Below are 27,366 nucleotides of genomic sequence, written 5' to 3' on the forward strand. Positions count from 1 at the left end.
CGTCCCGGCGAGGGGCGGGGCAGTGCGGGCGGCCATCTCCCACCTGGAGCCGCCCCGCCGTGCGGGAAGAGGAAGTGGGAGCCCGGGAGAAGCGGAAATCGCCGCCGCCGTCCGCCTGGGAAGCACTGCGGGAGCCAGGGCCGCGGCAGCCGGCGGCCAGCAGAGTAAGCGGCGGGCGGGGGGCGCCGGGCTCTGCGGCGGGAGAGCCCAGGGCCCTCGGCTGCTCAGGGAGCGAGGGGTGCGGGCGCGGCGCTGGGACGTGCGGCCCGGCGGGGCGGAGAGAGGGCTGCCGGCGGGGCGGGTTGGGGCTGCCGGCCCGGGCATCCTCTCAAAGGCCTCGCAGGGCTGTGCGGCCCCTGAGTGCCCGCGGACGGACGGGGGGCCGGGCCCTGCCTGCCCTGCTCCCCCCGTGCCGGCGCGGCCCTGCCCGAGGGTCGCGGCTCGGAGAGTGCTGGGGGGTCCGGCTTCTCCCATTGGTCACGGTAGGGCGAAGGACGGAGCTGGTCTGATGCATTCCAAACTTATTTCTAGCCTCGGTCCGCTGGAAACGTAACATTCTGGTTTTCCTTCAAAAATATGCCCATGTGAGTCGCTGACTCACAGACGGATCACGTTTGTCCACATCCTGCCTTGGAAGAGATGCTGGAGCAGCGGGCTGCTTTGGAAACCGGGGCTGATCCTGCTGTCCCGCAGCTAGCCCTCGGGTTGCTCTCAGGAGAGGCCCCTGCGGCAGGCAGGCACGCTTCTGCTGTGCAGCGTGTGGGGCTGGGCCGAGGACAGGTGTTAGTGCCTCTTTGCCTAGCTTAGACCAAAACCTGGTGGTGCTGGGCTTGGTGAGGGTGTGTGTGTGAAGTCCTTCCTCCCTTGGCTATTGTCTGTAAGAATCTGAGGAGAAGGTAGAGAAATCCTGACCTAAAGATTTAGCTCTTGTGCTACTGAGTGCAACTGAATTGCAAAAAATGAAAAATCAGGCGAGTGCTTGAGCTGTGCACCTGGGGAAAGAAGCTGTCCTGGAGAGGTGGAGAAGCCCTGCACATATGTACAGGACACTTAAGGTCCCGGCACTGAGGAACCAACTGTGCGTGTGGTGCAGCAGGGTGTGGCGGGAGGGACCTTGTGTTTGCATTTGGCTGTGGGTGGGAGCTTGTGCCTCATGTCCCATCACTGAGTGGTTCTGCTCTCCAGCTCCTTTTTGGAGATAAATTTGATTTTAGTAACGATCATGTGAAGAGTAGGAGAAGCTGAGCCACAGTAGAGCGAGGAAATTCGAAGGAGTATGACAAAAATCCAACATTCTAAAGATTTTCATTATAAATACTCGGTCTCATAAGGTTTCTGAGTAGTTCATCAAATGGTAATTCTTTGTTACCATAGGAATTTGGAGGTGGGAGACCTGAGCAAGAGGAGGAAATGTACTGCTGCTTTGTCAGGGTGTGCTCCACTCTCCTCTTATGCCCCTCCCGGACCAGTCTGTGGTTTGCTGCCGTGGGTTTGATTATTTCTGAGTCGCTCTTGTTCTTATTCCCAGTCCTGGCATTTCTGACATGTTCCGTAAAACTGCCCATTCGTTCATTCTGTTAGACTGCAGAGCAAGCAGGGCTTTTGTTGTTGTAGTGTAAGCTTTATTGCAAATTATTAGTTACACGTTTAAAAGGGAATTTCCATTCTACCTTCTGAGTTATGTTTGTGTGAAAGAAGCAGTCTGTGTTAATAGTCTTTATAAAGTATTCGTAATTAAAAAGGTAAAGGTAAGTAGACAGGATGATGGAATGTTAAAGAACTGTACTCTAGTGGCACAGGAATGAAGAAAAATACTTCCTCTGACTCAGAAACCTGAAAAACCTGGGAAAACAGAAAGCTTTTTGTTGTCATCTTTGGTTGGCTTTTTAGGAGTGTATATATATATTTAATTTTTCTAGAATAAGGTCTGTAACATACAGCCACTAGCACCAGGCAGGTGGCATACTCTGCTGCCCGGTCACGTTAAGAAGTGTTAATTAAAGTGCCCAACCTGATACTCCACCGGGTATAGTATTTCCACAAAGGGAGATAACCAAGGTGCTCTGGCTGTTGTTTTGGGATGTTACTGCTTGCCTTTTGCTTCCTGTTGTCAGCACACCAGCACTGGCCCTCTATTCTTCCTGCAAGTCAGCCAGGAGGCTGTTTGTTCATATTTCACGGGGGATAATCTGAGAAATGCAGCAGCTTGCATACCCTGTTGTTGCAGGCAAGTGGATAAGTGTCTAGATTGTATGCAAATTCTTATAGTTATTTGGATTTCTTGCAACTCATTACACATCAGAAGCAGCACGTGGAGCACAGTATCATACTCATCATTGTGAGTGGCTGGTGGAAAACAGCTATTGCCATGCCCTAAGCACGTGCAGAGGATCTGGAATTAGCAGCCCTCCTCAGAGGTGGACATTGAGTGGGAGAGCTGCCTGAACAGAAGTCTTCAATGCAGAGGTACGAAGGGTGCTACTAGTGAGTGAAGAAAAACCATGTGTTAATTTGGGCAAGGTGAGGCTTCCTTGATTTCTTTGAAATCTCATCACTGATTGCTGTTAATCTTTGTGTAATGCCAGGCGGAAAATTAAGGATACAGTGGTTCAAACAGCCTGAGAGCCAATGACTGCAGAGACATCTGATGTTTGTGTCCTTTGTTGGGAATTTTGAGTTGTTCCTCTGTCAGCATACACAGAAGGTAAAATGAGTTTCTGTGTAACGGGAGTGTGACGGTGCTGCTTCTGATGGTGTTGCAGATGTGGAAGGCTACCGCAGGCCACACCATCGCCGTCAGCCAGGATGATGGAGCCGATGACTGGGAGACAGATCCTGACTTTGTGGTACAGCTTTCAAATCTCATCGATTCACTGCAACCGTGTGACATAATGTGCTGAAATTCTGCAGTGGGGGTGGGGGGACTGGGTATATCTGAGCATGATAAACTGGTAGGACCATCTTCGTGGAAGATGAGGGAATTAGGATTTTCTGTGTGGGATGAACAAAGCTGTCTTTTCTTGCTTGGATGCTGCAGGGAATTCTGTATGGAAGTTATTTAAATCAATCACTTGTACATGAGAGTGATTTGAAGCAGCAGCTTCTTGCGATGGAAAGTGCCTTCAGCAATGGGAAATGCACGGGGCTCACAGCAGAAGAGAAGTGAAAGCAGAAGTTGGTTTTCTGACACTTGGATCTTGCCGACTTCTGGCAGGTTTTGCTGTGAATAACTGGTAACATCTTTGGGTTTTTAATGCTTTTTGTGTGTCCTTCGCAGAATGACGTGAGTGAGAAAGAGCAGCGCTGGGGGGCTAAAACTGTGAAAGGATCCGGCCATCAAGAGCACATCAAGTAAGGCAGCACTTTTAAAAATCTATTAATAGCTACAGTCCCAGGCAACTCTTAATCATTTCATGTTCTCTTCATAATTAAAACAAGACTGTCTGTAGAAGACTGATTATTTGCCATATTGCTAATCTTTCATTTACATCAGTGCCTTCAGATCTGAAACTAAGATCAGAACTGTGGCGTAAGAACTTTTAAATCTTGCTTTATAACTGGCAGTGATGTTTTGCCTGCTTCTTTGTGTCTGGAAAGTTTCTTTGTTATTTTTGGGTGCGAGAGCCAATACTGCCAGGGATTTGTGCTGGGTGATCTGTGCAGCTGCATTTGACACTTTTGGGGTAGGTTTAGTCTCTTAGTTCTCAGGCTTTGTTTAGAAAACTGCAACCAAATTTAAAAAAAATCTGGCAAATTAACAGATGGACCCATGTGACAGACTCAAAAAATGAAAACATCACAAAGGCAACATGAAACAAACAGTTCCTCTTCTGAATCTCATACTGCTTATGAAAAGTGCCTAAGACTTGACTTAAGAACAATTTTAGGATATCTGTGATTTAGGAAGTACATGACTGTGGTCCTCGATTCGGTTTTGCTTTGGAATTTCTTGGGTATCCAGCCCCGTGTTATAAAGCTGAGAATAAATGTCATTAGTGTGACTTGCTTTAGGGATCTGCTGTGCTCTGCCTTCTGTGGAGTGCAGCGCTGACACCTGCTGGCTGAGTTGTGCTGGGGACTCTTCAGTATCAGGTTTAGTTCCAGTGCTTTGAGGCGTAGATTGCCATCTGGGCTTGTCCTTCTTGTGCGTAGTCTGCGCTACCGCAGCTTTAGTTCCTGCATATTGCAAGAGAACACCTGGGGAAGAAGAGGTGAATGTCTCCTTGCATCCTTATTTGGTGTTACAGTTATGTCCCAAATGCTCGTTTGAAATCAGAGTCCTGTTACCATAGGGACTGTATGAGAGATGTTCCCTATTCTGAAAAGTTGCCATGTAAATAAAAAGTGCTAGGAAGAATTTAAATTAGGACATAAGAAGAAAATACATTTGAGGCACGTATGAATTCATGGCAACTGAAAAATGGGAAGAGCTTCAAAAATATAAACTGTCTGACTTCTGAACTGTCTACTTATTATTTATTTTGCATCTTTTTGAAATTATCTTCTGAACTTTTCTTAGTAAACCTTGCTGTTTAATTGTCTGTCTTTAAAGTATTCATCAGCTGAGAGAGAATGTATTCCAAGAACACCAGATCATCAAGGAGAAAGAGCTTGAAACAGGACCAAAAGCTTCCCATGGCTATGGAGGGAAATTTGGTGTTGAACAAGATCGCATGGATAAAGTAAGTCTGCATGGTCTCCTGGGATGATGATGGTGGTCAGCACAGCTACATACATGAGTTAAGCTGGTTGAAGGTGAAGGCTGTTGTTCCCATTTTGCCAGAATCCTTGATGTAGAACCTCAGACTGTGGTATGAGCTATAAACAGCAGTGGCTTGTTTTGAGTGTAGTGCTGTAACAAGGTCACGTATGACCACTCTCACCCAAGTCTGGCAGAACATTGTGTGCTCTTTTCTATTCTAGTCAAGATTCTGCTACAGAAGAAGATGAACTAAAGCATATGAAGTAGAAGGAAGAAGTCTTTCAGGTGTCAAATTAGGAGTCTGTAAATGATGAGAGGAAGTTCTAGGATGTGGAGTAGATCCACATGTGTGTGTTGCTTACACTGTCTTTAGAGCAAGGCTGCTTTCTTACATCCTGAGTGGATTTCATTGGAGTCAAGATTCAAGTTTCTAAATCTGTATTTCTAAATTAAGAAAGTACTTCATGCATGAATAAATCTAGCATTATTTTAATTTCAGTGGTGTGCCGGCTCCTCTGAGGAGCATCTTGGGGTTGCCAAAGAGTGAAGAAAAGGGTGTGCTGCTTCTTTTAAATTAGAGGGTAGCTCTCTTAGACAGCGATAAAGTGTGAACAGTGACAAGTAATTCAAGTATTTAAGGATTCATTGTACTTCAGTCAGATGGCAGTGTTTTACATAAGGATGTGATGGCTAAGTTGCACTCTATTAACAAAAGTAATAATTTTTAAGGTAATTCCATTAGCTGTGTGATAATTAGACAGTCATATCAAATCCTGGCTAGTTTCTTTCGTACACTTTGTTAAAATAAGAACCAAACTGTTTCCTGAATAGGAATGATTTTATTTTCCTACTTAATTTGCTTTTTGTGTTTCTAGTAATTGGACAGCCTTAAATTCTTGCTGGGTTGCCATATTTCAGAGTAAGTTGCTGTATAATTCTCAGGGCCTTTGCCTTTGAAATAGGCTAACCTAACCAGTGAATCTGGGAAAGGAGCTGCTCACCAGCTTCAATCCTGAGGCCTATTCTGCAACTGCATAGCTCTCTGGTTTTGGCACTTTATCCTTCATCCATGTTGATGGGAGAAAAAGGAAAAGAAAAAAAAAAAGAAAAAAAAGCAAGTACTGTTTCCCATAGGCTAAAGTTAACCATCAGGAAAAACTTGATGGTTGTGTCCATATGAATGATATTGGTGGGAGGCATTCATAATTTTTAATAAATGAAGCTTTCTTACTTGCAGCTGTAGTTATAAAACCTCATCACTGAGATGGTCCCATCGAGGGAATGCTCTCTGCTGGTGCACTGGTGTTCAGGCTTGACTCGGCCAGAGTGAATGGCAGTTACTGTGTTTGTGGCGTGGTTAGGACAAAACCATGATGCTGTCCTAAAATGAACAGCTGTGTAACTCCATATGCCAGCCCTCCAACACTGATTTAAAAGATAGCAGAATATTGCATTGGGGAATTAAGAGCACAATTTACTCTGAAATAGAGACTGAAGAAAAATGTTTTTTTTCTATTTTTTTTTTTTTAAAGAGATATGTTGTGATGCTTTATATTTAGTGAAATGCAGAAAGGAACTCTCTTTTCTGGTGTCACGTAAAGAAAACTTTGTTAGCCTTACCTACCTCAGTTTGTTCAATAGTGTAAAATCGTCTCTTTCTCTCTCTCCGCCCTCAAGTTACGTACGGATTTTAGACACGGTGATTGTACGCATGTGAGCAGCAACCTCAGGTGTCAGATTTAAGTGGCAAATTGCAGGTTGCTCTGGCTGGTGCTCAGCTTTGGCACTGGACATAGGAGAGCACCTTGCTGTGGTATGTAGCACCCCCAAGGTGCATGGCTCCAGCACTGATTCCAGGGACTAGGAGAGCACTCAAGCTCTAGGTTAAGGTAACACTAGAAAGTGTTTTCTGCGAGCAGGGGAGGATGCACTTTCAGGTGTGTAATTACATATCCTCTTGCCCTACCTGAAGCCAGTGGCACCACAGCACGACTGCTCCTGGGGTTGCTGCGTTCAGCTTACGTTCCAGCCGCAGATGGAGGCTGTGGGGCTGGAACGTTGGTGTTTTATCTGCAGCTAATCCGTAATTTAAATTTTGCATGACACCATCAAGATTTTGCCTGTATCTTTCTTTTTTTCATGCCTGTGGTTTGAGATAAAAATTCAGAGTGTAAAATAGTGTCCTTAACGTACAGTCATTGCTGTCAAGCTCTTGGCACTTCCCTTGCTTGTGCTGTATAGGTAGCATGGTGACAGTCTCCTAAAGGCTCCACAGTGAGAAGCAATTTACAAGGAAGGTGGTTTCAGCAGGAAGGGGTGCATGTTTGTTACCTCAGATCACCTGATGCCACATTTTCTCCTGCACACAGAACTGCTGCCTGTTTCTGAACTTTCCACTTTCTTTTAGTCAGCTGTTGGACATGAGTACCAGTCAAAGCTTTCTAAGCATTGCTCCCAAGTGGATTCTGTGAAAGGATTTGGAGGCAAGTTTGGAGTACAAACTGACAGAGTTGACCAGGTAAGCAATTTGTTCTGGTACTACAGCTACTCACAGTAGCTGAGTATCAGTCCGTATATACAGCTGAAAAATTGTGATGCCTGTTCTTCCTGCTGTATTTGAAGTTTGGCAGTAAGCTATCGTGGACTGTTACAGAGATACATTTCTATTTAAAGCAAAACAAAGGTATGGGAAATTGACTAGAGTTGAAAAGAAAACTGAAAAGAGATGTTAACGTATGAATTTTAGCTGGGCTATGCTCTTTTGGTGAGGGTAAAGTCAACATGACTGCTAGAGATGGAAAGATTTGGGGAAGTTTTGCCTTGTATTGCAATGTAAACTACTGTGCAAGATAACTGGTATGCCATGCCAAGAGCGCATAACAGCCCTTGTGTAGAAATGCATTTCTGTTGTATGGACTTTCTGTTGTACTAAATTGCTGAACCTGGCAAGACCACAGTATTTTGCTAGGAAATTTTTATTTTGGCAATGACTGACAATAACAAAATCATGTATTGATTGTGATGTAAATGAATATGGCCTGTATATTTTAAATGGGTATTTATTTACGCAATCCAAAATGTCAGAACAACATGGAAAGATGCAGGAACTTTCCGTACTGTTTATTGAGTGAAGTGCAAGCAGCTTCTCTACAAATATCTAACACTCTTAATTATGCATTTTTATTTCGCTTCCAGTCAGCTGTTGGGTTTGAATACCAGGGGAAAACTGAGAAACATGCCTCCCAAAAAGGTAGAGTGGTGATGTGATTACCTCTGTAATAGGCGTTTTTAAAATTATTTGAATAGATTTTCATTCTTTTATTGTTTGTGAAAGACCCCGTTTAGTGAGGCCTCAATATATCATTGTCAATTAATCAAATATTGAGAGATTTGGGTGAAAGAGAAGGTGAAAGAATGAGTTTTAAGGCAATTTTCTGAGTTTGTGAGGTTTTAATTAAAGAAAATGGTGTGTCACCGTGAGTCTTACTTTTCTTGTAGAGGTAAGGTTCTGGAACATTTTAAAGTAGGAATTGTTCTTTGTTTTATTGAACTCTGATTTAAGAGGAAGTATTGTAAACTACAGGGCTGCTGCATTCCTTACTTTCTGTGCTTAATTTTAAACTTAATTTCCTGTCCCAAAGAGTAAGATTTCAGTGCTGAAATAAAAGGGTTTTTTTCCCCCATTGATTTCTAGAATATACTTGTATTGAAAGCTTCTTTGTTTCATTTTTCTTGTTCTTTCCTCTCAATGCAGACTACTCAAGTGGTTTTGGTGGAAAATATGGAGTGCAGGCTGACAGGGTGGACAAGAGTGCAGTGGGATTTGATTACCAGGGCAAAACTGAGAAGCATGAGTCACAAAAAGGTGAGTATGGATTTGTATTCTGACGTGGTAGGCATTCATGACAGGCAGTGTTGTACATTTATTTTTCTCCATCTGTGTACTCCTAGCCTGCTGAAAATCAACACTTTATACAATGTATGTTGCTGAAAACTTTGACTTCTCATAAAGAAACCTAAAACTTAGATTCTAACTCGTCTTAAGTGATGATCCTTCTGACATTACGTTGGAGGCAGGGCACAGAGGTTTGTCAGCAGTTTTTTGCAACTTTTGAAAAGCTATAGATTAAAATACTGAGACTGTGAGCAGTTTAACCACAGCAGAGTGCTTCTAAAAGAATCAGCTATTGGTGTAATGAAACATTTATAAGAGTCAGTAGTGTTTGGAATTAATACTGGGTTTCTAATCACATTTCCAGGCATATCTGATCAAAAATTCAAGTATTTTATTGAAAAATTGACATGTTTGCCATCCGTTTTTTGTTTATCTCAAAGAAATATTTGCACTCTAGAAATACTGAAAAGAAGAAGGCGGTGTTTGTTGAAAAGCAGACAGGCTGTTGCTGACGTGGTTATTGAAGTTCACTTTCCTAGAAGTGTCTGAAGAATTTTGTCAAATAGTCAAGTAACAGAACTGCTGCTATCACCTTGTAGTTGAAATACATATGGTGACGCTTTAATTTCCATCCCGAGAGAATGTATTCCAAAGAATTTATGACTTCAGTGTCCTGAATCAAAATTTACAGGGGATGTCAGTACTTCTTTTAGTATGTAATTTAATGTTAGCGCATCTGATTGTCACAGTTTTTCAAGGTAACATTTTGTTGTTGAACACTTACAAACAAAACTCTTCACTCTTATCTCTAGATTATTCCAAGGGCTTTGGTGGTAAATATGGTGTTGACAAGGACAAAGTGGACAAAAGTGCTGTTGGCTTTGAATATCAAGGCAAAACGGAAAAACATGAATCACAGAAAGGTTTTTATTATCTTATTTAAAAATACTGGTTCAAAACAATCAGCCTTTCCGACCTAGGAAGACATAATTTTTGTTGTTGGTGGTAAATGTGTGTTTGCCTTTTGTGTATGTAGATTTTGATTTCCTTTAGATGTAGAAGGCGGCATTGGAAGTTTCACAATCTGATTTCCAAGGGATCTTATATCCACGTGGATATTATTGAAATAAGTGTGCAACTGCATAGATCTGCGGTCTTCAGAGGCAGCATCAAATCCTTCATTATTTATATATCTGCGTTATGCATATATATGTGTGTATTTTATGGCTTTAGATAGAAAGTGCATCAAATTCTTTAAGTTTCTGAATATTATTGAGTCTACATGCTGTAATCTACACTGGCTTTTTGGTGCTTCCTTGCGTTGTGATCCTAGATTTTTAAACGGGTGTCGTTCACTTTGGCTTAGGTCGTGTATTGGGGAAAATAATGGAAGTATCATTAGCAATAGGGCAACTTACCCAGTAACATATCTGCCAGAATACCGTTTTTTTTCTAAGTACTGCTTACAGTCACAAGCTGTATTAATGTTTTCTGAAACTTCACGCATACAGATTATGTGAAGGGGTTTGGAGGCAAGTTTGGTGTGCAGACAGACAGACAAGACAAATGTGCGCTTGGGTGGGATCACCAGGAGAAAGTGCAGCTGCACGAATCCCAGAAAGGTATGTCAGTTCAAGATTCTTAGCTGCTCTTCTCATCTTCCCTGATATCCACTTCTCTCTTCCCCGTGTGAACCCTCCTCCCCCGGTATCTTTAGCTACAGTCTTACAGTGCTAACACAAATCTCCTTTTTCTGTGTTTGAACTGTTGCTGTGTATTGGTTGTACTGGTGTCTGCAAAGCAGGTTAAACACATCTGCTTCTGAGTCCCTGAAAATTTGGACTTAGCTAAGTTCTCACTGGAGAAGCCTTACAAGTCTGCAGGTAGCCTGGATTATTATTTTTTTTTTACTTTATCAATTGATTTATACAAGCCACAAATTAGCAATTTCTTTGTACTTTCCGTGAGGACCTTCACGAATAATCTGCCTTTTTGGTTTTGGTTCTGTATACCCCTGTTTCCATGCAGAGGAAATCGAATATCTAGTATTGTCCTATGTCACTGCCTGTGAAATATCTATTCCCGTGAAAGGTTGGTACCCAGAAGAAGAGTTCCAAAGCAACCATTGCTCCCCTGCTTGTCACCACTCTTAACTTAAAGAAATTACATTAATTAAGCTAAAATTTCTTTAATTAAAAGTGATCCTTAAAATATTATTTTGTTGGATGGTCTAGATTTATCGCTAGAGGTTTGCCTGAAGCCCTGGCTTTTGTGCCCTCATTTCATATCCTTTATTAAAATGGCTGTTCTAAGGCAGCAGTAAAAAATGGTCCTAGCTCTTAGCTGAGAGTTTATTTTTCCCCCAACTGTTGTAATAGCAGGAATATTGCTTCTTCCTTTAAACAATGCTGCGCGGGGATATCTGATGGCTAGTGTCTGTGGACACTTTTTAAACACATCTTTAAGCAGTCGAATGTGTAGCGTTGAGGAACCGTGGTGATGAAGGAAGCTCATTTCATCCTTAACTGCTAATCCTCTTGTATCTTGTTTTGTTTCAGTAAATATACTTACTGTGTGTGTTTGTGTTCAGAATGTTGACCAAATGCAAGTGCGTTATGCAGTATGTATGAAAAATGTTCAGGATTGCTGTTTTTCTGTGACTGCAGAATGGTGTTGCAATGTGTGATAAATTACGTTGATCTCTTCCTAGTCTCAAGTGGAAACTTCTAAGTTTACCTGTACAAAAATGTATTGAGAACTTTTAAACCATTTTTTAACCATTCAAAATTATTGGTAATTGAGAAATGTTGCAAAAATGATTTTGAGTGTCTCTGACTAAACTTTTTTATTTTTCTCCTTTCATTTTAATGTATTACATGTGGCTTTTTCAGACTATAAGAGTGGTTTCGGAGGGAAATTTGGTGTACAGACAGAAAGGCAGGACCCATCTGCTGTGGGGTTTGATTACAAGGAGAAACTAGCCAAGCATGAATCTCAACAAGGCACCGTTTTCACTTGTTACTTTCTCAATAGTGCAGCCACTTCTCACACAGTCTTAAATAGTTCTCTATGTAGATCAATGCTAGTAATGTGCAGACACTTTCTTGCGCTTCTGTTCCTACATGATCTAGCAGTGTTCTTCCATTTTATTCTTAAAATGTTACACGAAACAAGCCTGTATTCAGGGAAGGATATCCAATGTTTAGTTAACGGCTCTAAAACATTATGCATTTAGTTAATGACTATACATACAGTGCGATAGTACCAACATAATAATTAGTGTGATGTTAATGATATGCTTACCAGTTCTAAAGCCTAAATGTGAAATTTTGCCTGGATAAATCAGTAGAAAAATATTCAGATAAGGACCATGCATGTAACCCTTAACAAGCAATGGATTTTAGCAAAATCGTGTAATTGTAGTCTTTAAAACAAGAAGTAGGGGATGTTTGTGGTTCTTGGGTGAGCAAATGCTGTTGTAATGCTCTCTTTATTCATTGTGAAATAGTTGGGGTACAAACCATGAATTCCTGGTTTTCCGTTATCTTAAAGTGAGAAGTCTGGATCAGGAAAATGTAAGTGTAGTATATTTATTCTGGCTGACAATACATACAAAGCTGAAGAGAATGAGGTTGTTCATTCTGATAGTCAATATTTTCCTGTGCTATATAGTGATACAAATTCAAACTTTTAAGTGTCCGGTGTGCTGCTAGCGGACCCCAAGTACTACACTAAAATAGCTGGTTAGGAGTCCCCAGCAATTTTGGGGCTGACAGGAAGAGCAGTAGTTGTAATTTTATTTTAGGAACGTCTAGGAAAGCCTGTCCGTCTGCAGAGTCTAGCACATGTTCCTACAGACAGTTCGACAGCTCATTGCCACCAGAAAGAGGTGTTTTCCCAGCCACACGCTCTTGCTTCTTCTGCTGCACTGGCTCTGGTGCTTGTCGGACATTTCTCTGAGTACAATTCACTAGAAACAGTGCAAAGCTACTCTTGTTAGAACTTCTTTCTTTTTATGCTACTTGTCAATTGGCCACTTCTGGAGTGGAACAGGTGCTGGAGTCAGCACTGGGTGAGAGTAAGTAAGAGTGTGCAGCTGGGAGGTGGTACGGAGCAGCGGGGTCACCCTGTTTCCTTGGTGGACAGTTGTCACAGTCGTACTGTCTCGTGGAACTGCCCCTCTCCATAGGGATAGCAGGAGTTATTACCAATAACATTAATATTCATCAGTTGGGTATCATAACCAAAACAACCAGAATATGAAATTTGTTAAATTTTCCTGCCGTGTGTAGAATTTAAGAAGTTAAGGGGGAAAAAAAGCCACCTCTGTGGTCAACAAAGACTCTTTGAGCAAAGCAGAAGTGACTTAGGTTAGATGATCACTGCAGAGGGCTAAAAGTTGGTGCTGTGAAAGGCTGTGTTACAGAAGTGATGCATTAGAAGGGCTCATCCCTTACTCCTTGCTTGATACCTTATCAGTCCTCAGCTTAATGTTTACTCAGAGAATGCATGTGGCCCACAGTCTCTCATCTGCTGGTGTACCTGAAGGCTCTTGTGGTTATGTATCCTTTCTGCATCAAAAAACAAGTTGCATTTTCTTTGGCGGCTGTCACTTTGTCTTTGCATGCAGCTGAGATGGCTATTTGCATTTGAAATGGCTATGTGCATTTGGCAGAAAGATAGACGGAAAACTCCCTGCACTGACCCTTTTATCCTGCTTTTTAGATTATTCAAAAGGATTTGGTGGGAAGTATGGAGTGCAGAAAGATCGGATGGACAAGGTAAGTTACTTAAAATAGCTATGACTTAAAATAGGCTATAGGGATAAAAAATAGTATGGTTAGATCTGCACTGTTCAGCTCTTTGGTCCTAATGCTTTTTCAGTCTGTCACTGGGGTTCGTCTGTGCTTTGCTTTGTTTATCAGGGACCTTTTCTATATGAGAATTTATTTTAGCATTCTATAGCAGTGAAAGGGCAGCTTATACCTCCTTTCTACCTTTCAATTTTTAAATTTAAAATGCTAGAAAACGAAAGTCCACACTGAAGTTTCTCTGCTAAATATATTCTCAGCTTCGTATAAGGCATTTTAAAGTGAGAAGTAGAAGAGTTTGAAAGTCAGTAGGACTTTTTTTTTTTTAAATTCATGTTAATAAAAAAAAATCTTACACTATGTGGATTAGAACGAGAACAACTACACAATGCATTTTTCAGATGTTGCTTCATTTTTAGTTCTGATGAGCCATCTGTTGGTAAACTACGCTTTCTTCTTAATAGTAAGATTTTAATGTATTTAAGTTGATCCCTGAAGACTCTTTAGTAGTTTGGATTACAGAAACAATTACTTGATTTGTCAAATTTTGATTCTTCCTGATTTTATTTTGGTGATGTGGGGAAAAAAAAAAGCTACAGGGGCAATACCAAAATAAAATATGTCAGAGATTGAAACCATCTGAAATGTCTTCATGAATTTGTATCTTTTTAAACTTACTTTTTTCCTCTTTAACAACAGAATGCAGCAACTTTTGAAGATATTGAGAAACCAGCCTCAACATATCAGAAAACTAAGCCAATAGAAGCTGGTAAGACACAGTAGTATCTATATCCTTTTTCTGAAGGTGATGATCTTCAGAAGTCCAGGCTGTTACTGTTGATGTAATTGTGATGAGTAAGGAGGGAACTGCTGTATTTGCAGATCTCTGGCAACTTCAGCTAGTGTCTATCTTCTCCTGTCAGAAATTATGTTTTATCTTTGAGGGTCAGTATAGTTGAAGAAGAGAAAATACTGAGCATCAGAGTGGAGAGAAGACTGAGTAGGGAAGCGGGGTGGTAGGGACCGTACCATAAAGGAAAGGAAGGAAAAATGTTGCAGAGATTTTTAAATAGATGTGTTTCACAAGAGGTTTGGGGTCGGAAGGAAAGGAGAGGAGGAGAAAGAGAGAGAGAATGACTTTTCCTAAATTGGCCATGAGCTCAAAGAGAAGAAACTGCAGAAATGTGGTTAATCCTTGCAGAAATTTCACCATAAATTCATTCTATGCTACTGTTATAGAGAAATTCAAGCAACAGCATCTTATTTTATTTTTAATGTTACAGTTGCTAATAAAACAAGTAGCATCAGAGCTAACTTTGAAAACCTAGCCAAGGAAAAAGAACAGGAAGACCGAAGGAAGGCAGAAGCTGAGAGAGCACAAAGAATGGCAAGGGAGAAACAAGAACAGGAAGAGGCTCGAAGGAAACTGGAGGTCAGTAGGACTCAAATCCTATTTCAGTGGCATGTCTAATGTGTTTCAGTGTAAAGTTGGCAGAAAAAAATCTTCTAAGTAAATTTATTTTCCCTTGTTACAGCTAGACTTTAAAGCTCTCTGTGTGTTTCTGCCTGTGCTTTACCTGTTTGCAAAACCAACCATCTATTAACATGCTCTGTATGTATATCAGACATCAAATATGGTGATGGAGTAATACCTAATAGTGTATCATTTTTGTATCTAGCCTGTTCCAAAGTAAGTATGCTAGTCTTGGATGCTAATCTGTATAGCCTGACCTTGCTGTACTTCTGCCTTGCCGTACGTCTGCCTTTCAGTAATACCATGAAGGAGTTTGTAAGGGAGAGACACATGGTCACCTAAATGTTTATAGCACGATGACAGTGATGCTGTTTCTTTGGTATCAGTATTGTTGAAGAGGAAGGTGATATCACCCATTGGTGTTCCACACTCATGAGATGAGGGGAGATAATGTTCCAAAGGTTAAATAAATCTTGGTTTGGGAATTAAGTAAATGACTTTTGGCATCAGCATGCTTAAAAGGTTAGTGATTTGCATCTAAATCATAAGCAAAATAATTCCAAGGAATGTTTAGTGAGAAGGTACGTCTTATCTGCTTTTTGGAATTTGCATGTTTAGTGAAATTTTACTGCTAGGTGGAAGGACTAGTTCTTTGTGTCTGGTTTGTTTGCTTTGTTATGTGATGCCTGAAGTGCCTTACCATCAGTAATACTGAGGGCTGGCTGTTTGCAGCTCTTACCTTTCATGGAGGCTGTGTTAGCAGTGTTTGTCCAGTGCGTCTGTAGCAGTTTCCCCCATGGATACATGCTGCTATTCTGATTTCATGACCTCATACTTACAAGTATACACACTTACTGTCATGGCATGGACTTGGAAGCAGCTGTTAGTAGCATTAGAATAGTCACTCTTTTTCTCTTCTTCACTTCTTGCTTCATAGAAATAGAAAACTAAACACAGTGCACAAAAAAAAAAAAAAAAGAAAGGTCTTTTAAACACTGGGTAAATGCTACATAGCCATTCCTGTGTGCTGAGACTTAACAGCCAACTTGTATGCCACACTGATGCTCAACTAGCGTGCTTCAGCTAGAGCTAATAGTGTCACAAGCGGGAATAACTAGCAGAGAGATTGAATGGCTTTTGGTGAAAAGTGTGTACAGCTCAGGGAGGTGCACAGCAAAAACTGTCAAAAAGTTACCACTTTTTACGTTGAGGAGACATCCCCAGAGGTGAATAGTTCTTTGGGATCCTCGTCACTGCTCTTTGCAGCTGATTATTGGAGTGTTCCCCCCGCTCCTCTCTCCTCTCACTCTCTCCCTCCCCTCTTTTGTTTTTTATTTTTCCCTAAAAGTAACTTATGTTGTTGAGAGTCAATGGATGCCATCCACTGCAGACTTCAGTAATAAATTCTCTCGCGTGTGAAATTGTCTCAACATCCTCAGCGTGACACATGAAATCCAGGAAAGACTGTCAGCTGTTTTCTGAAATCCATTCAGTCCTCCATTTAATAACAAGTGTGACAGTGCCCAGTGACTGCTTTTTCACGTGTGGCGGCTACTTCCCTGAGCAGGAAGCTGTTACAGGATGCCAGGGGGTGATGTTCATCCCAGCGCAACAGCAAGGTCTGATTCATCGCTATTTTAGCCTTACTGTAAATAATTTTACATGTATGAAAAACTACACGCATGACAAGCTTAGCATAACACAGCTCAGATCTTCCTAGACTAAGAAAAATGCAACTGCAATTTTTGTGTGTACTTCACATCAACTAAGCAGCATAGTATATCTGTTTATCAGCACTACTGAGCCACTTTATTCCCTACGCCAGCAAAGCAGTTACATGACTACACAAAAGCAGGAAATTAATAGTACCAAATAAAACATCTAGTTAACCTTGCCTGGTTTGGTGATTGGCTTCTCGGCTCTGCTGTTCACAGGTGTGCAGGCAAGTACTGCTTCTGAAATGGTTTTGTAGTTTTGCTGTGCTGAAACAGCATGTCTTGTGTGTTTTGTGTATTGCTTGACTTGGAAAAGCTGCTAACTCCTCTTTGACTTTTGTTTGAAATTGAGCAAATTCTAGCTTTATAGGATGGATCAGGTTTCTTCAATCAAAGCAATTGCTGCTTTTTTTTTCTTTTTTTCTTTCAGCCTGTGACCTCTTTTGCCTTATGGCTTCACGGTGCACAGTACAAGCATATATTCACTGCATATTTTATCACAAGATGACTGGGAATTGGTCTTTGTGTATCAGTGATTTCTCCTAATGCTGCCCTTCATCTCTGTGTGCTGTGAAATTGAAATACCTTCCCACAGCACTGTTTGCGTTTCTTTACTGTCCTTGGGAAGAACATGTAACACCATCAACACAGCATCTGCCAATTTCTTAAAGCTGAGAGAAGAAGAAAAAAAGATCTGAAGTTGAGAAGTCAGTCCTTTCTCTTGATAAGATCAGCAAGCCTGCTCTCGGGCACCTCTTTTGAGTATTAGGCAGCTCGCACTGCTCTGTGTCATTCTCAGCATTAGCACCAGTCTCTGGCACTCAGCCATGCAAAATAGAGGTTGAATGTTTTCCTTGAGGAGAGTCTCTCAGTTCCCTTCTCCTCAGAGCCATGAAGCTGGGATGTGTCAGTCTGAGCAGTTTTTATGGGAGCTCTTCTGATGAGAAAAGTTGAATGCCTCAGCGTTCACTCACTGAAATGATTGCAGAGTGCTATCGGTACATGGCCACCATCTTCTGGAATAGCTGTTGAGCTGGTAGCCCTGCAGCTCCTCTAGACATTGCCAGGCTGTCAGTCCTCCTGAACCTACTGTCAGATGTTCCCAGCATGCTTCAGTGTATTTAAGCTTATGCATCACCAATGTCTAGATCGAACATGTGTTTTTTTTTCACTCCTCATCCTCCCGAGTCTTTGTCCATGTCATTAGCACTGCAGTCGAAGTCAGAGGCCCTTAGTCTGTCGACTCTGGTGTCAGCTTCTCTTGGAAAAAGCCTTGAGGCAGCCTTGAGGGGTGTTAGTTGTTCTTGAAAGTGCAGCCTCTTTCTTCTTCAAGAGATCTTGCTTTTCTTTTCGCTTCTTTCACTAGCATTTTGGATCTGGGCAGCGTTATGGTTTGTGACTTGCAGCAACATTGTTTTCCTTGCAGGATTTAACGCAGTAGATACTTTACAGTTCTTCTGATATGGAGGAACATTGAGGCAGGACGATGGATGTCGCGAGTGTTTCATTGTTAATAAGGCTATTCTGCATCCATGGGATCACTTTGGAGAGCCCTTGCTCCCAGTTACTGCTGAGAATTGCTAAGAAATATCAGTTCCTAGGAAAATGGACTTCCGTAGTATTCATTATTCATCCTGCTCCTTCATTTCTCTAAGTATATCTTTTCATCTGGCAATAACTGCATTCCATCATCATTTCTTTTGCTTTGTTCTCAGACAAAGGTGACCGGTACCTTTAGGTCTTTTCAGTTAGCCTGTTTGAAGCTTTGTAGGTCATCTCCAAGATACCGAAAATAGTTGTTAGACAACACTAATATCTAAGGACTGTTATTTCCTTCCTTTCATTATTTCTAGGGGATTCTACAATTAAGTCCTTGTAGGTAGTGCAGTCCATCCTTGAACACCTGAGTATCAAGTCAGAAACTTCGCTCATTATCTCAGAGCAATTGCCTACTCTGAAATGGAAGGAGCTCTCTTACTGGGGTCCCAGGATGCTTTTGATTCTTAACACTTCACCTCTTATGCAACAGCCTAAAAAATGTGGTGCTCTCTGAGGGCATGTAACAATTCTGTGTTACTTCATACTGATCCTTTTTTGTGCTTTATGCACAGTTTTGCTCAGCACCTTTGCTACAAGCAGGTTACCATTCCTTAAGATGCAAGGAGGTCCTTCACATATGGTGGCAACCACATCTTTAGTGGAATGCCTTTTGTGTTCCATCTGGCTTGATAAGTAGGGAAAGCAGTATATTCCTCTAGGTTTAGAAAATGCTATATAATTCCATTGCACCATGGCTGCACTTTCATGAGGAGGAGCAACAGCTACATACTAGTGCTCTGGAGATCAAAACTATTTTGAGGACAGAACTTTACTTCTTTTCTTTTGAGGTGTTTTTCTTATGTTCCCTCGAGGTGGAAGTTGCTCTAAGTGATAGCTGTGGGGAGACTGAAGTTCACATCAGTCTTTGAACTCTGATAGGCTGTGTTGCAGTCCTTATCAAGAAATGAGAAATCCATTCTGATGACCGTGTGAGTTTTTCAGAGGTTGCAAAGCTGGAACAGAACGTATTGATGTTTCTTTTTGAGAGGTTTGTGTTGCAGCTTACTCTCAAGTACACTGCTGAAACTGCCTCAATGGAGCATTTCTTGAGACACTTCTGTTGCAAGCGTTCTGGTTAGAGTAAGGCAGGACAACATCCTGTTGGCTTTCATTGTCTCAGTGTCACCTGTATGTTTTGGTATTGGGCTGTCTTTGCCATTCTGGGCTTCTTCAGTTCTCTCAGCCTGACCTGTGTAACAATTTCTGTCTCGTTCATCTCAGTCTCCAAATAATCCTTTTCAAGCTATGAATACCGAATGACTCCTCCCGTTCCAACCTAGTTGGAGCCATTTTTTCTAACCAGTAAGGAGGAGATGACTGGTTGTTCATATGCCAGAAGGCCAAGCTTTCTGCTTAGTATTCTCACTGATCTATCTCCCCTTTCATTTCATCTGTTTGTAGTCTGGAAAAAGTGTGGGAAGTTCAACCTTTCCATTAGGTGTCTTGCTGTTTTACGTGATCATGTGCTCATAAGTAAGGTCTGGGATTGAGGGTAGTGACTTTGGGCTTTTGTTTCCCACGTCAGCTTTTTCACTGAGTTTGTGGCAACAGTTGTCCAGAGGAGCTGATGCAGTCACACTGGTTCTCTTGAGTTAGAGGGCTGTTGTGTTTTTTTTTTTTCCCTTTCTCAAAATGGCTTTCTGTCTTTACTGTTATTTTTGCTGTAAGTATGGGTCAAATTCCAGCCATAATGCTTGATTTTTGTTGTGCTACAGCAGATACTCTGTTGCCTGGACACATTTGAAGTTTTTTCCAGAGCTGGTGGTATTTAAATTCTACCATAACCAGATGATTAATGCTCTTCCAGACTGAGCATCTCCCTGGTTAACTGTGTGATTCTATGGGCTCTGAGGGAAGGAGGAAGAAGTTAAGGGGAAACCGAAATGGCCCTGGCTGTGCTGCCCCTCACTCACAAGCTGAGCATGGAAAGGGGAGGGATGCAAGTGCACCATCCACAGGTGCTGTGAAGGGGCAGGGAGCCTTTGACTTAAGCAAGCTATTTCTATAGGAGAACTTCCTTGTGCATACAGAAAGTTCTCTCACTTTAAGAAAGTACGTGGGCATGCACCCCCTCCCACAGTGGGAATGTACATATGGACTGCATTCCTTCAAGAATCCTGTTTACTGGTAATCCTTTTCCTTCTTTGATTTTCACATATGTCACATAGGCAAGCGGTGTTCAGGGAGCTGTTCTTTAACTGCTGTGATGAGTCAAATGCCTCATGATTTAGCCTTTGCTACCTTAGAGAAGCATGGAAGATACTGTTTTACATACAGCATTTCCTTGTGGAAGAAACTGCTCTAAGGTAGCCTGAGACCTAAACCATGCAGTTTAAATGCATTATGGCAATTAAGCTATGGCAATCTTAAGCAGTAATTTGGATTGCAGAGACCCATTTCATAGGAGAAATGTTTCAATAATTATTCACTATTCAGTTTTTGATATTGTTAATGGATTTATGCTGGTTAGTTCCTCCCCAAACATAGATTTGTACTCTAATAAACACTTTGCTTGTGCTTTTTTATCTGTAGTACACAAGTTAAAGAGGAGAAGGGCATTAGGACAGATTTTTTCCAGAAAGCTCAGCATAAGCTTTGAACTGGACTTCAAAGCTGGCTCTGTTCTCAAGACACATTTTCCTTTCTTTGTTGGATGTATTTTTTTTCTGAGCTGTGACAAACAAAGAAAAGGAAGAATTTTTTTCACTGAACTCCTCTCATTTCATCTCTGGTCTATGATTTCTCCTGAGAATCCTTTGGGAAGTTGTGACTTGAAGGACCTAAACTGGAGTGCACAGTCTCCCATAATTTGAATTCTCTGTGCTTTTATACAAAAAAAAAAAAGAAGAAAATTTGTCCCTAAATACGAAGATTATACACAGATTTCTTTTCCTCCACACAGCTTTCCAGCTGCTCTGCCCCAAGTCTGTAGAGCTCCATGAGGTGGTTGTGACCAAAGTGCAGGACTCCTCAGCACTTGGTCTTGTTGAACTTCATCCTATTGGCCTCAGCCCAGTGATCAGCCTGCCTAGATCCCTCTTAAGGGCCATCCTACTCTCAGGCAGATTGGCACTTCACCCCAGCTTGGTGTTGTCTGCAAACTTACTGAGGATGCACTCGATCCCCTCATCCAAATCATCAATAAAGATATCAAGCAGGATGGGCTCCAGTGCTGACCCCTGGGGAACACCACTTGTGACCAGTCGCCAGCTGGATTTAACTCCATTCACCACTGCTCTCTGGGCCCAGCCCTAGAGCCAGTTCTTTACCTAGTGAAGTGTACCTGCCCAAGCCACAGGCTGCTATCTTCCCCAGGAGAACACTATGGTAGACAGTGTCAAAGGCTTTGCTGAAATCTAGGTAGACTACATCAACAGCTTTTCTCTTGTCCACCAGGTGGGTCACCTGGTCATAGAAGATAAGGTTGGTCAAGCAGAACCTGCTTTTCATGAACCTGTGCTGATCCTCTGGTTGTCCCACATGTGCTGTGTGATTGCACTCAAGATGATCTGACTCATAACCTTCCCTGGCACCGAGTTCTGCTGACAAGCCTATAGTTCCCCAGATCCTCCTTTCAACCCTTCTTTATAGATGGGTGTCACACTGGCAAGACTCCAGTCATCTGGGATCTCTGTGGTTGACAAGGACTGCTGATAGATGGTGGAAAGCAGCTCGGCAATCCTGTCTGCCAGCTCTCTCAGCATCCTCAGGTGGATCCCATCTGGCCCCAAGGACTTGTGACAGTCCTGGTGGAGTAGTAGGTTTCTGTTGCCACCTGAATAGTGGGAGGTTTATTCTGCTCCTCACTCTAGACTTCCAGGACAGGAGGCTGAGTTCCTTGAGGATGACTGGTCTGACTATTAAAGTTGACAGTGAGAATCTCAACCTTTTCCTCATTCTCAGCAGTCACATTCTCCACCACATTTCCAATACATGGAACTCTTCTGAACGTTTGAACCGCCTCATTGTCATTATATATAATTTAATTTTGCTTGAGCTATTCAATCTTTCCCTTTGGCAGGCTTTTTTGGCATACCTGCGAGAGTTTACAGGATCGTTTCTCATCAAGGACAATAAATGAGAAGTATAATTAGAACATGAGGGCTTCAGGTTCTCTAGACTTAACGCTAAAATGGTACATGAGACCCAATCAGCTAATGAACAGAATGAATGTATTGAGCACAGAAACCCTGCAGCTCCTGTGGAAATGTGCCAAAGAACACTGTGTGCTCTGTTTTTAAATTCATGTATCCATACATACTGTGCGGTTTTCGATTCTACATTTTTTTTCCTCCTCTGCTTTGCAGTATTGCTGAGACTTTGTTTTATAGCCATTTTAAACCCCATGCAGGTCTAATGATGCAGTCAGTTCAGGTTTGTTCTGCTCCCTGCTCCAGTTTATTTCAGAATATGCCATTTATCTCTTATTCAAGGATTGCTTCTTGTTCTTTCATCAAACGGTGACTGAGCTACACTGAAGCTTTTCTTTCTCTTTGTTTAAGGAGCAAGCTAAAGCCAAAAAACAAACTCCACCACCATCTCCTACCACACAGCCAGCTGAACCGAAGACACCCTCAAGCCCAGTCTACCAGGTTTGTTACCATCCCTCTCAGTACCTAGTTTTTGATCCAAAGTGTAGGTACCTCTTTAACAAAATCCTGATCAACCTCACCAATTGTTTTTGCAGGATGCAGTTTCCTATGATGCAGAGTCTGCCTACAAGAACTCTAGCACAACGTATTCAGCTGCCCACGAGCCAGAATCTGGCTACAAAACTACAGAGTCAGACTACCAAGAAGCAGTCAGTCAGCGAGAGGCAGAATATGAACCGGAGACGGTCTATGAAGTGGCGGGGGCGGGAGACCATTACCAAGCAGGTAAAGCGTTCATTTCTGATGTGAAACCCTTGATGATGAAGACTTAGTTCCTTGGGGAGCGATCTGATGAATAGTTGTGCCAATATCCCACTGCGCTCATTTTCTGCAGTCATTGTCTGTTGAGGCTTTGAAGATTCCCCACCAACAAACTTCAGTTAGGAGGTGAAGATAAGACTAATAAGCTAACGGCACGAAAAAAATACAGTTCTTTTGAATTCTTGTTTTTCTCACCTCTTCTGGTTCCTAAAATTGTGTTTGCTCTGGAAATTCTGAACACACCACTTAGCAGACACCCCCAAACACGCACACGTAACAATTTGTATCAAATACTCTTACATACTGATCTTGTGCTCAGTTGTTGGTCTATCACATTCTTAGTTCTATAAAGCTAATAATTTTTATTTTTATACTGTATTAAATGCCTAGGTCAGAACACTTCCTGTCAGGATTTAATTGTATGTGATTTAGGAAAAAATAATCCCTTTCAGAAGGTACATCAGCACTGTTTAAAACTTGCACGGTTTGTTCTCTTCTTTCTGTGTGGGGTTAGGATTAGAATGAAAGGCGGAATGCCCTAGAAAAAACCTCAGAGCGATAGGTAGCATGCTTTATGCTTTTAATTTTTCTTCTCTCTTTTTCTCTCCCTTAGAAGAAAATACTTATGATGAATATGAAAATGAACTTGGAATTACAGCCATAGCTCTTTATGATTATCAGGCTGGTAAGCAAAGCTCTTGTTTGTCTTGTGAAAACTCTTATTTTCAAAGCTGAGTCTAGATGTTTTTCTTTTCCTACCATCTTGTAGTCTCTTGAAGTAATGTGTGAAGATACGAAGCATTAGGAATGTTTAATAAGAGGACAGTTAGTGATTTAACAATGACATTGAAACATTTCTGAAAACTGCCATCCACTGTTTCTAGCAATTACAGAGGTTTTAAAAAAATCTTTTTTAACCAAGTGTTAAGGCTCTTATTATACCCTTGGTGTGCGTTGTTAAGATTTCCTGTGGTTAAATCTGGGGAGAGCTCAAGAAAGCAGAGTGGTTCTCAGAGTGTTAGGTAGCGATTGCTGCTCCAAGTTAGAAATGTAGCCAAAATACAGCATATGGGAACCAAAGTATGGTGTCAGTGTTGAGGATGAGAAAGCAGCTGTCTGTGCTGTTTGTCTTTGGCCAGTGCCCTGTTCTGCCCTCCCTTCCGGGAGGCAGGAAGGTGATGGGTGTTCGTGGTACTTTTAGTGGGCTACAAATGAGTGTATAGTGGGACCGGTCCTGTACGAATAGTGAGCTTCTTTCTGTTCTCTCTCCAGCCGGTGATGACGAGATCTCCTTTGATCCAGATGACATCATCACAAACATAGAGATGATAGATGATGGCTGGTGGAGGGGTGTCTGCAAAGGCCGATACGGGTTGTTCCCAGCGAATTATGTGGAGCTGAGACAGTAGAGACTATTGTCTACTGGTTATGCCTTAATTCCCCAGTCAATAAATCTGACTTAATACACTACAAATCGTGATGCTTTTCTGAGAATGGAGGGGTGTATACATATTGCTTTTATATTTAATACTTTGCCGACGCTTTTTAAAATGTTTATGCCACAGAAGTTGCTAATATATTGTAACTACTATGTTCTTCACTAAGGCTCTTAAAATGATTTTCATGCATTTGGAAACATTCTCTGCCAAATTAGCGATTGTCATAAATAGCCTTTCCAAGGACAGTTAGCTGTCTGTCATAATATTGCATGTTTTACTCATAGGTGAGCAGATTTACCTAGTGTTTAAGTCTAGTTAGTCTTCCACTAAATGTTTTCAGCTCAGAAAATCATGGCTGTGCAGGTTATTTGCATTTCCACTAAGCAAACGGGGTGGACAGGACTGGGAAGGGGCATAATTTTTTCCTTTTGTTTTCTAGATAGTAAGTGAAAAAGCAAGGAGAATGCTTGACAGTTACAGCTAATGACAGTTGATCATGTACTGTCCAATATTTACTGAATATTAATGCTATGAAGGAAACAGTCTGGTTACTTTTTCCTTCTCTTTTAAGGTGAAGTTTCTAGGATATTGCATTGATTTCTTTTTATTTTTTTCCCTGATCTTGCTCCCTCTCTTGATGTTATCCCAGAGGAGGGCAGCAAAACGCTCTAGCGCTGATTGTCCTGAATTTCTTTGCTTTTTGTTTCAGTTCCCCTCCCCTCTTTCACAGGAAAACTTGAAAAAATTACTATACAAGTGTTGAGTTACTCAGTGAAATTCCTACTTACTTAAAGGAAAACTGGCATCCAAATCTGTGTGACTACCTACAGGAACAGTCTCATTTCTGTAAAGGGGAGGAGAAAAGGCAAGATGGAATTGCAGTCGTTTTGTGTACAATGCATCCTTTGTTCATACAATGAAACAGGCAGGCCTGCCGTGCAGTAATAACATTTTACATAAACACATTTGAGTTGAAGAATATCAATGCAAATAATTCGATTTTAAACCCTTATTAATAATCTCAATTTTTAAACCTTACAAGAGACATCTGGACTTTTTTGTATGTTCAACAGAAACTGCCAGTAACGTTCTACTAAACAGTGGGTTTAAACCTGTTCTTTGCCAAAACTAAAACTGAACTTTTTGTCATTCTAGAAAGCTGATTTCACTGCAGGTTTAGGGTCCCTACCAAAGATAGTAAGTTGCATCTAATAGTGCACATGTTAAATGTATGTACTGTCTGTTTCCACCTTTTGATCAAATGAGAAAAGCAGAACCGATATGGTAGCTAAGAAAAGAATGCAAAGAATTTTTATAAACTGTAAATTTGGACCAATGGAATATAGAAGACCTGTATAAAATGGTAAAATATATAATGTATCTTGGAAGGCATTGTGTTGAACCAATTCTTGGATGGTTGGGACAATCCTTAACGAATGTCATGTGTATGTCATGATTATATATATTTTTTCCTTTCCATGGTCTCATTTCTCTGTTGTATTTGCATTACTAGGGTTGGGTTTTATATGCAGTTTATTTTATCCAATTTTGCATAGAACACCTCATAGGGGAGATATGATTTTTGTAAATTAAATATTCAATAAAATTTTTGAACCATTTGCATGTAATATTTTTGTATTTTTAAGTTCCTGTAGTTCATCCCATATCAAGCTGCATCTGGGACCAAACTGTGCATAACAAAAGATGCTTCCTGTGGAGAGCTGCTGCGTGGTACTCAGTACTGTTGTGAAGGACACCTATGTTTTTCTAGATCGCCACTGCCTTCCAGATAATTCCTTTCCTCAGATACGCAGTAGCTTTGTTATTTATTCCTACTTTCATACAGAAATATTTGGGAATACTGATGGCTGCAAGGCAGCGAGTGCACTTGAAAACACAGCTATCATGTTAGAGTCAAATAACATTTTACAGTATCTTTAAGTGTTTCTGCTCTTGTGCATGACTGCAGAGTGTGAGTTGGATCCTAGGAAAGCAGTCTGCATAAAACCTTCTTTCACAGTCTTGTGTTTGCCTGAACAAAATAGTAATGGAAGTGTAGTTGTTTGTTTGTTTTTTTCCACAATTCCAATTGGTATGTACTGCTCTGACAGGAATTTGAAACAACACTACTGAAAGTTGAACTACATTCTAACGCCATGTGAAGTGTCTGAGGTTTTAGCTTCTGGAAGGAAGTGGAAGATCCCCAGAGACCTTGTACTTCAAGAGACAAGATCTGTCCCTTGGACTGTGCCCTCTGTGGTCAGATTCATGAAAACACTCTGGAATTTTCAATGCGTTTGACCAATTTCTTAAACTTCTCACTTCAACAAAAAGCTTAAAGCTCATTTCCCTTCTCTTCCTCTCAAGTCCTGTATGATCCAAAGCAGTTACGATGTGCATCTGCCTGGAAAGGCCACCTGATGACAGAGATGCTTAGGTCAGGTGCTTCCCAAAGTTCTGCTTGGAGAACTTTCAGTTCTGCCCTGCTATGCAAGACCATGTTTTGCAGTTTCTAACACTGAACTTTTTTGAGCAGATGAGAGGGTGTTGTGCTCAAGATGGAGTATCATGGAGCCCTTCTGATGTCTTTTATTGTGAATCACAAGGCACAAGACTCCTCCTGGGCTTTGGAATGAATTTTGTAGCCTAACAGTCAGTAGGGAGATGATGAGGGTTTGCATGCTTAGCTCTTCCACCCTGCTTCAATCTTCAGTAAACTCATCCCCTGTTTCCCTAAAGGCACCTGAACAGCCATAGTCATTGTTGAGCAGCAGGAGATGAGCTTTGGTAATGGAGGGGAAAACTTCAATGGGAACAA

At 41.4% G+C, this 27,366-nt stretch overlaps 1 protein-coding gene across 5 annotated transcripts; it reads left to right on the forward strand.

The window, feature by feature from the left end:
* Positions 15-26,167, forward strand: CTTN (cortactin). 5 transcript variants are annotated; one of them, XM_021402154.1, is made up of 18 exons: positions 94-164; positions 2,303-2,466; positions 2,763-2,846; positions 3,278-3,351; positions 4,553-4,682; positions 7,110-7,220; positions 7,898-7,952; positions 8,457-8,567; positions 9,410-9,520; positions 10,109-10,219; positions 11,489-11,599; positions 13,323-13,378; positions 14,108-14,177; positions 14,692-14,840; positions 22,699-22,788; positions 22,884-23,073; positions 23,723-23,794; positions 24,382-26,167. In XM_021402154.1, the coding sequence occupies exons 3-18, from the start codon at positions 2,763-2,765 to the stop codon at positions 24,516-24,518; spliced, it is 1,662 nt and encodes a 553-aa protein (XP_021257829.1). In that variant the 5' UTR covers positions 94-164; positions 2,303-2,466; the 3' UTR covers positions 24,519-26,167. The 5 variants fall into 5 exon arrangements, with proteins under 5 accessions (XP_021257828.1, XP_021257830.1, XP_021257831.1 ...); XM_021402153.1 differs by lacking the exon at positions 2,303-2,466 and having other exon boundaries at positions 15-164; XM_021402155.1 differs by lacking the exons at positions 2,303-2,466; positions 11,489-11,599 and having other exon boundaries at positions 15-164.

Source organism: Numida meleagris, chromosome 6 (assembly GCF_002078875.1).
Source record: "Numida meleagris isolate 19003 breed g44 Domestic line chromosome 6, NumMel1.0, whole genome shotgun sequence".
Classification (NCBI taxonomy): Eukaryota; Metazoa; Chordata; class Aves; order Galliformes; family Numididae; genus Numida; species Numida meleagris.

Excerpts from the sequence above, each read along its gene's own strand:
- CTTN (XM_021402153.1), top strand. The coding sequence starts at position 2,763 with ATGTGGAAGGCTACCGCAGGCCACACCATCGCCGTCAGCCAGGATGAT. Across the intron at positions 2,847-3,277 it reads AGACAGATCCTGACTTTGTG|AATGACGTGAGTGAGAAAGA; the intron begins GTACAGCTTTCA and ends TGTCCTTCGCAG. Across the intron at positions 11,600-13,322 it reads CAAGCATGAATCTCAACAAG|ATTATTCAAAAGGATTTGGT; the intron begins GCACCGTTTTCA and ends CCTGCTTTTTAG.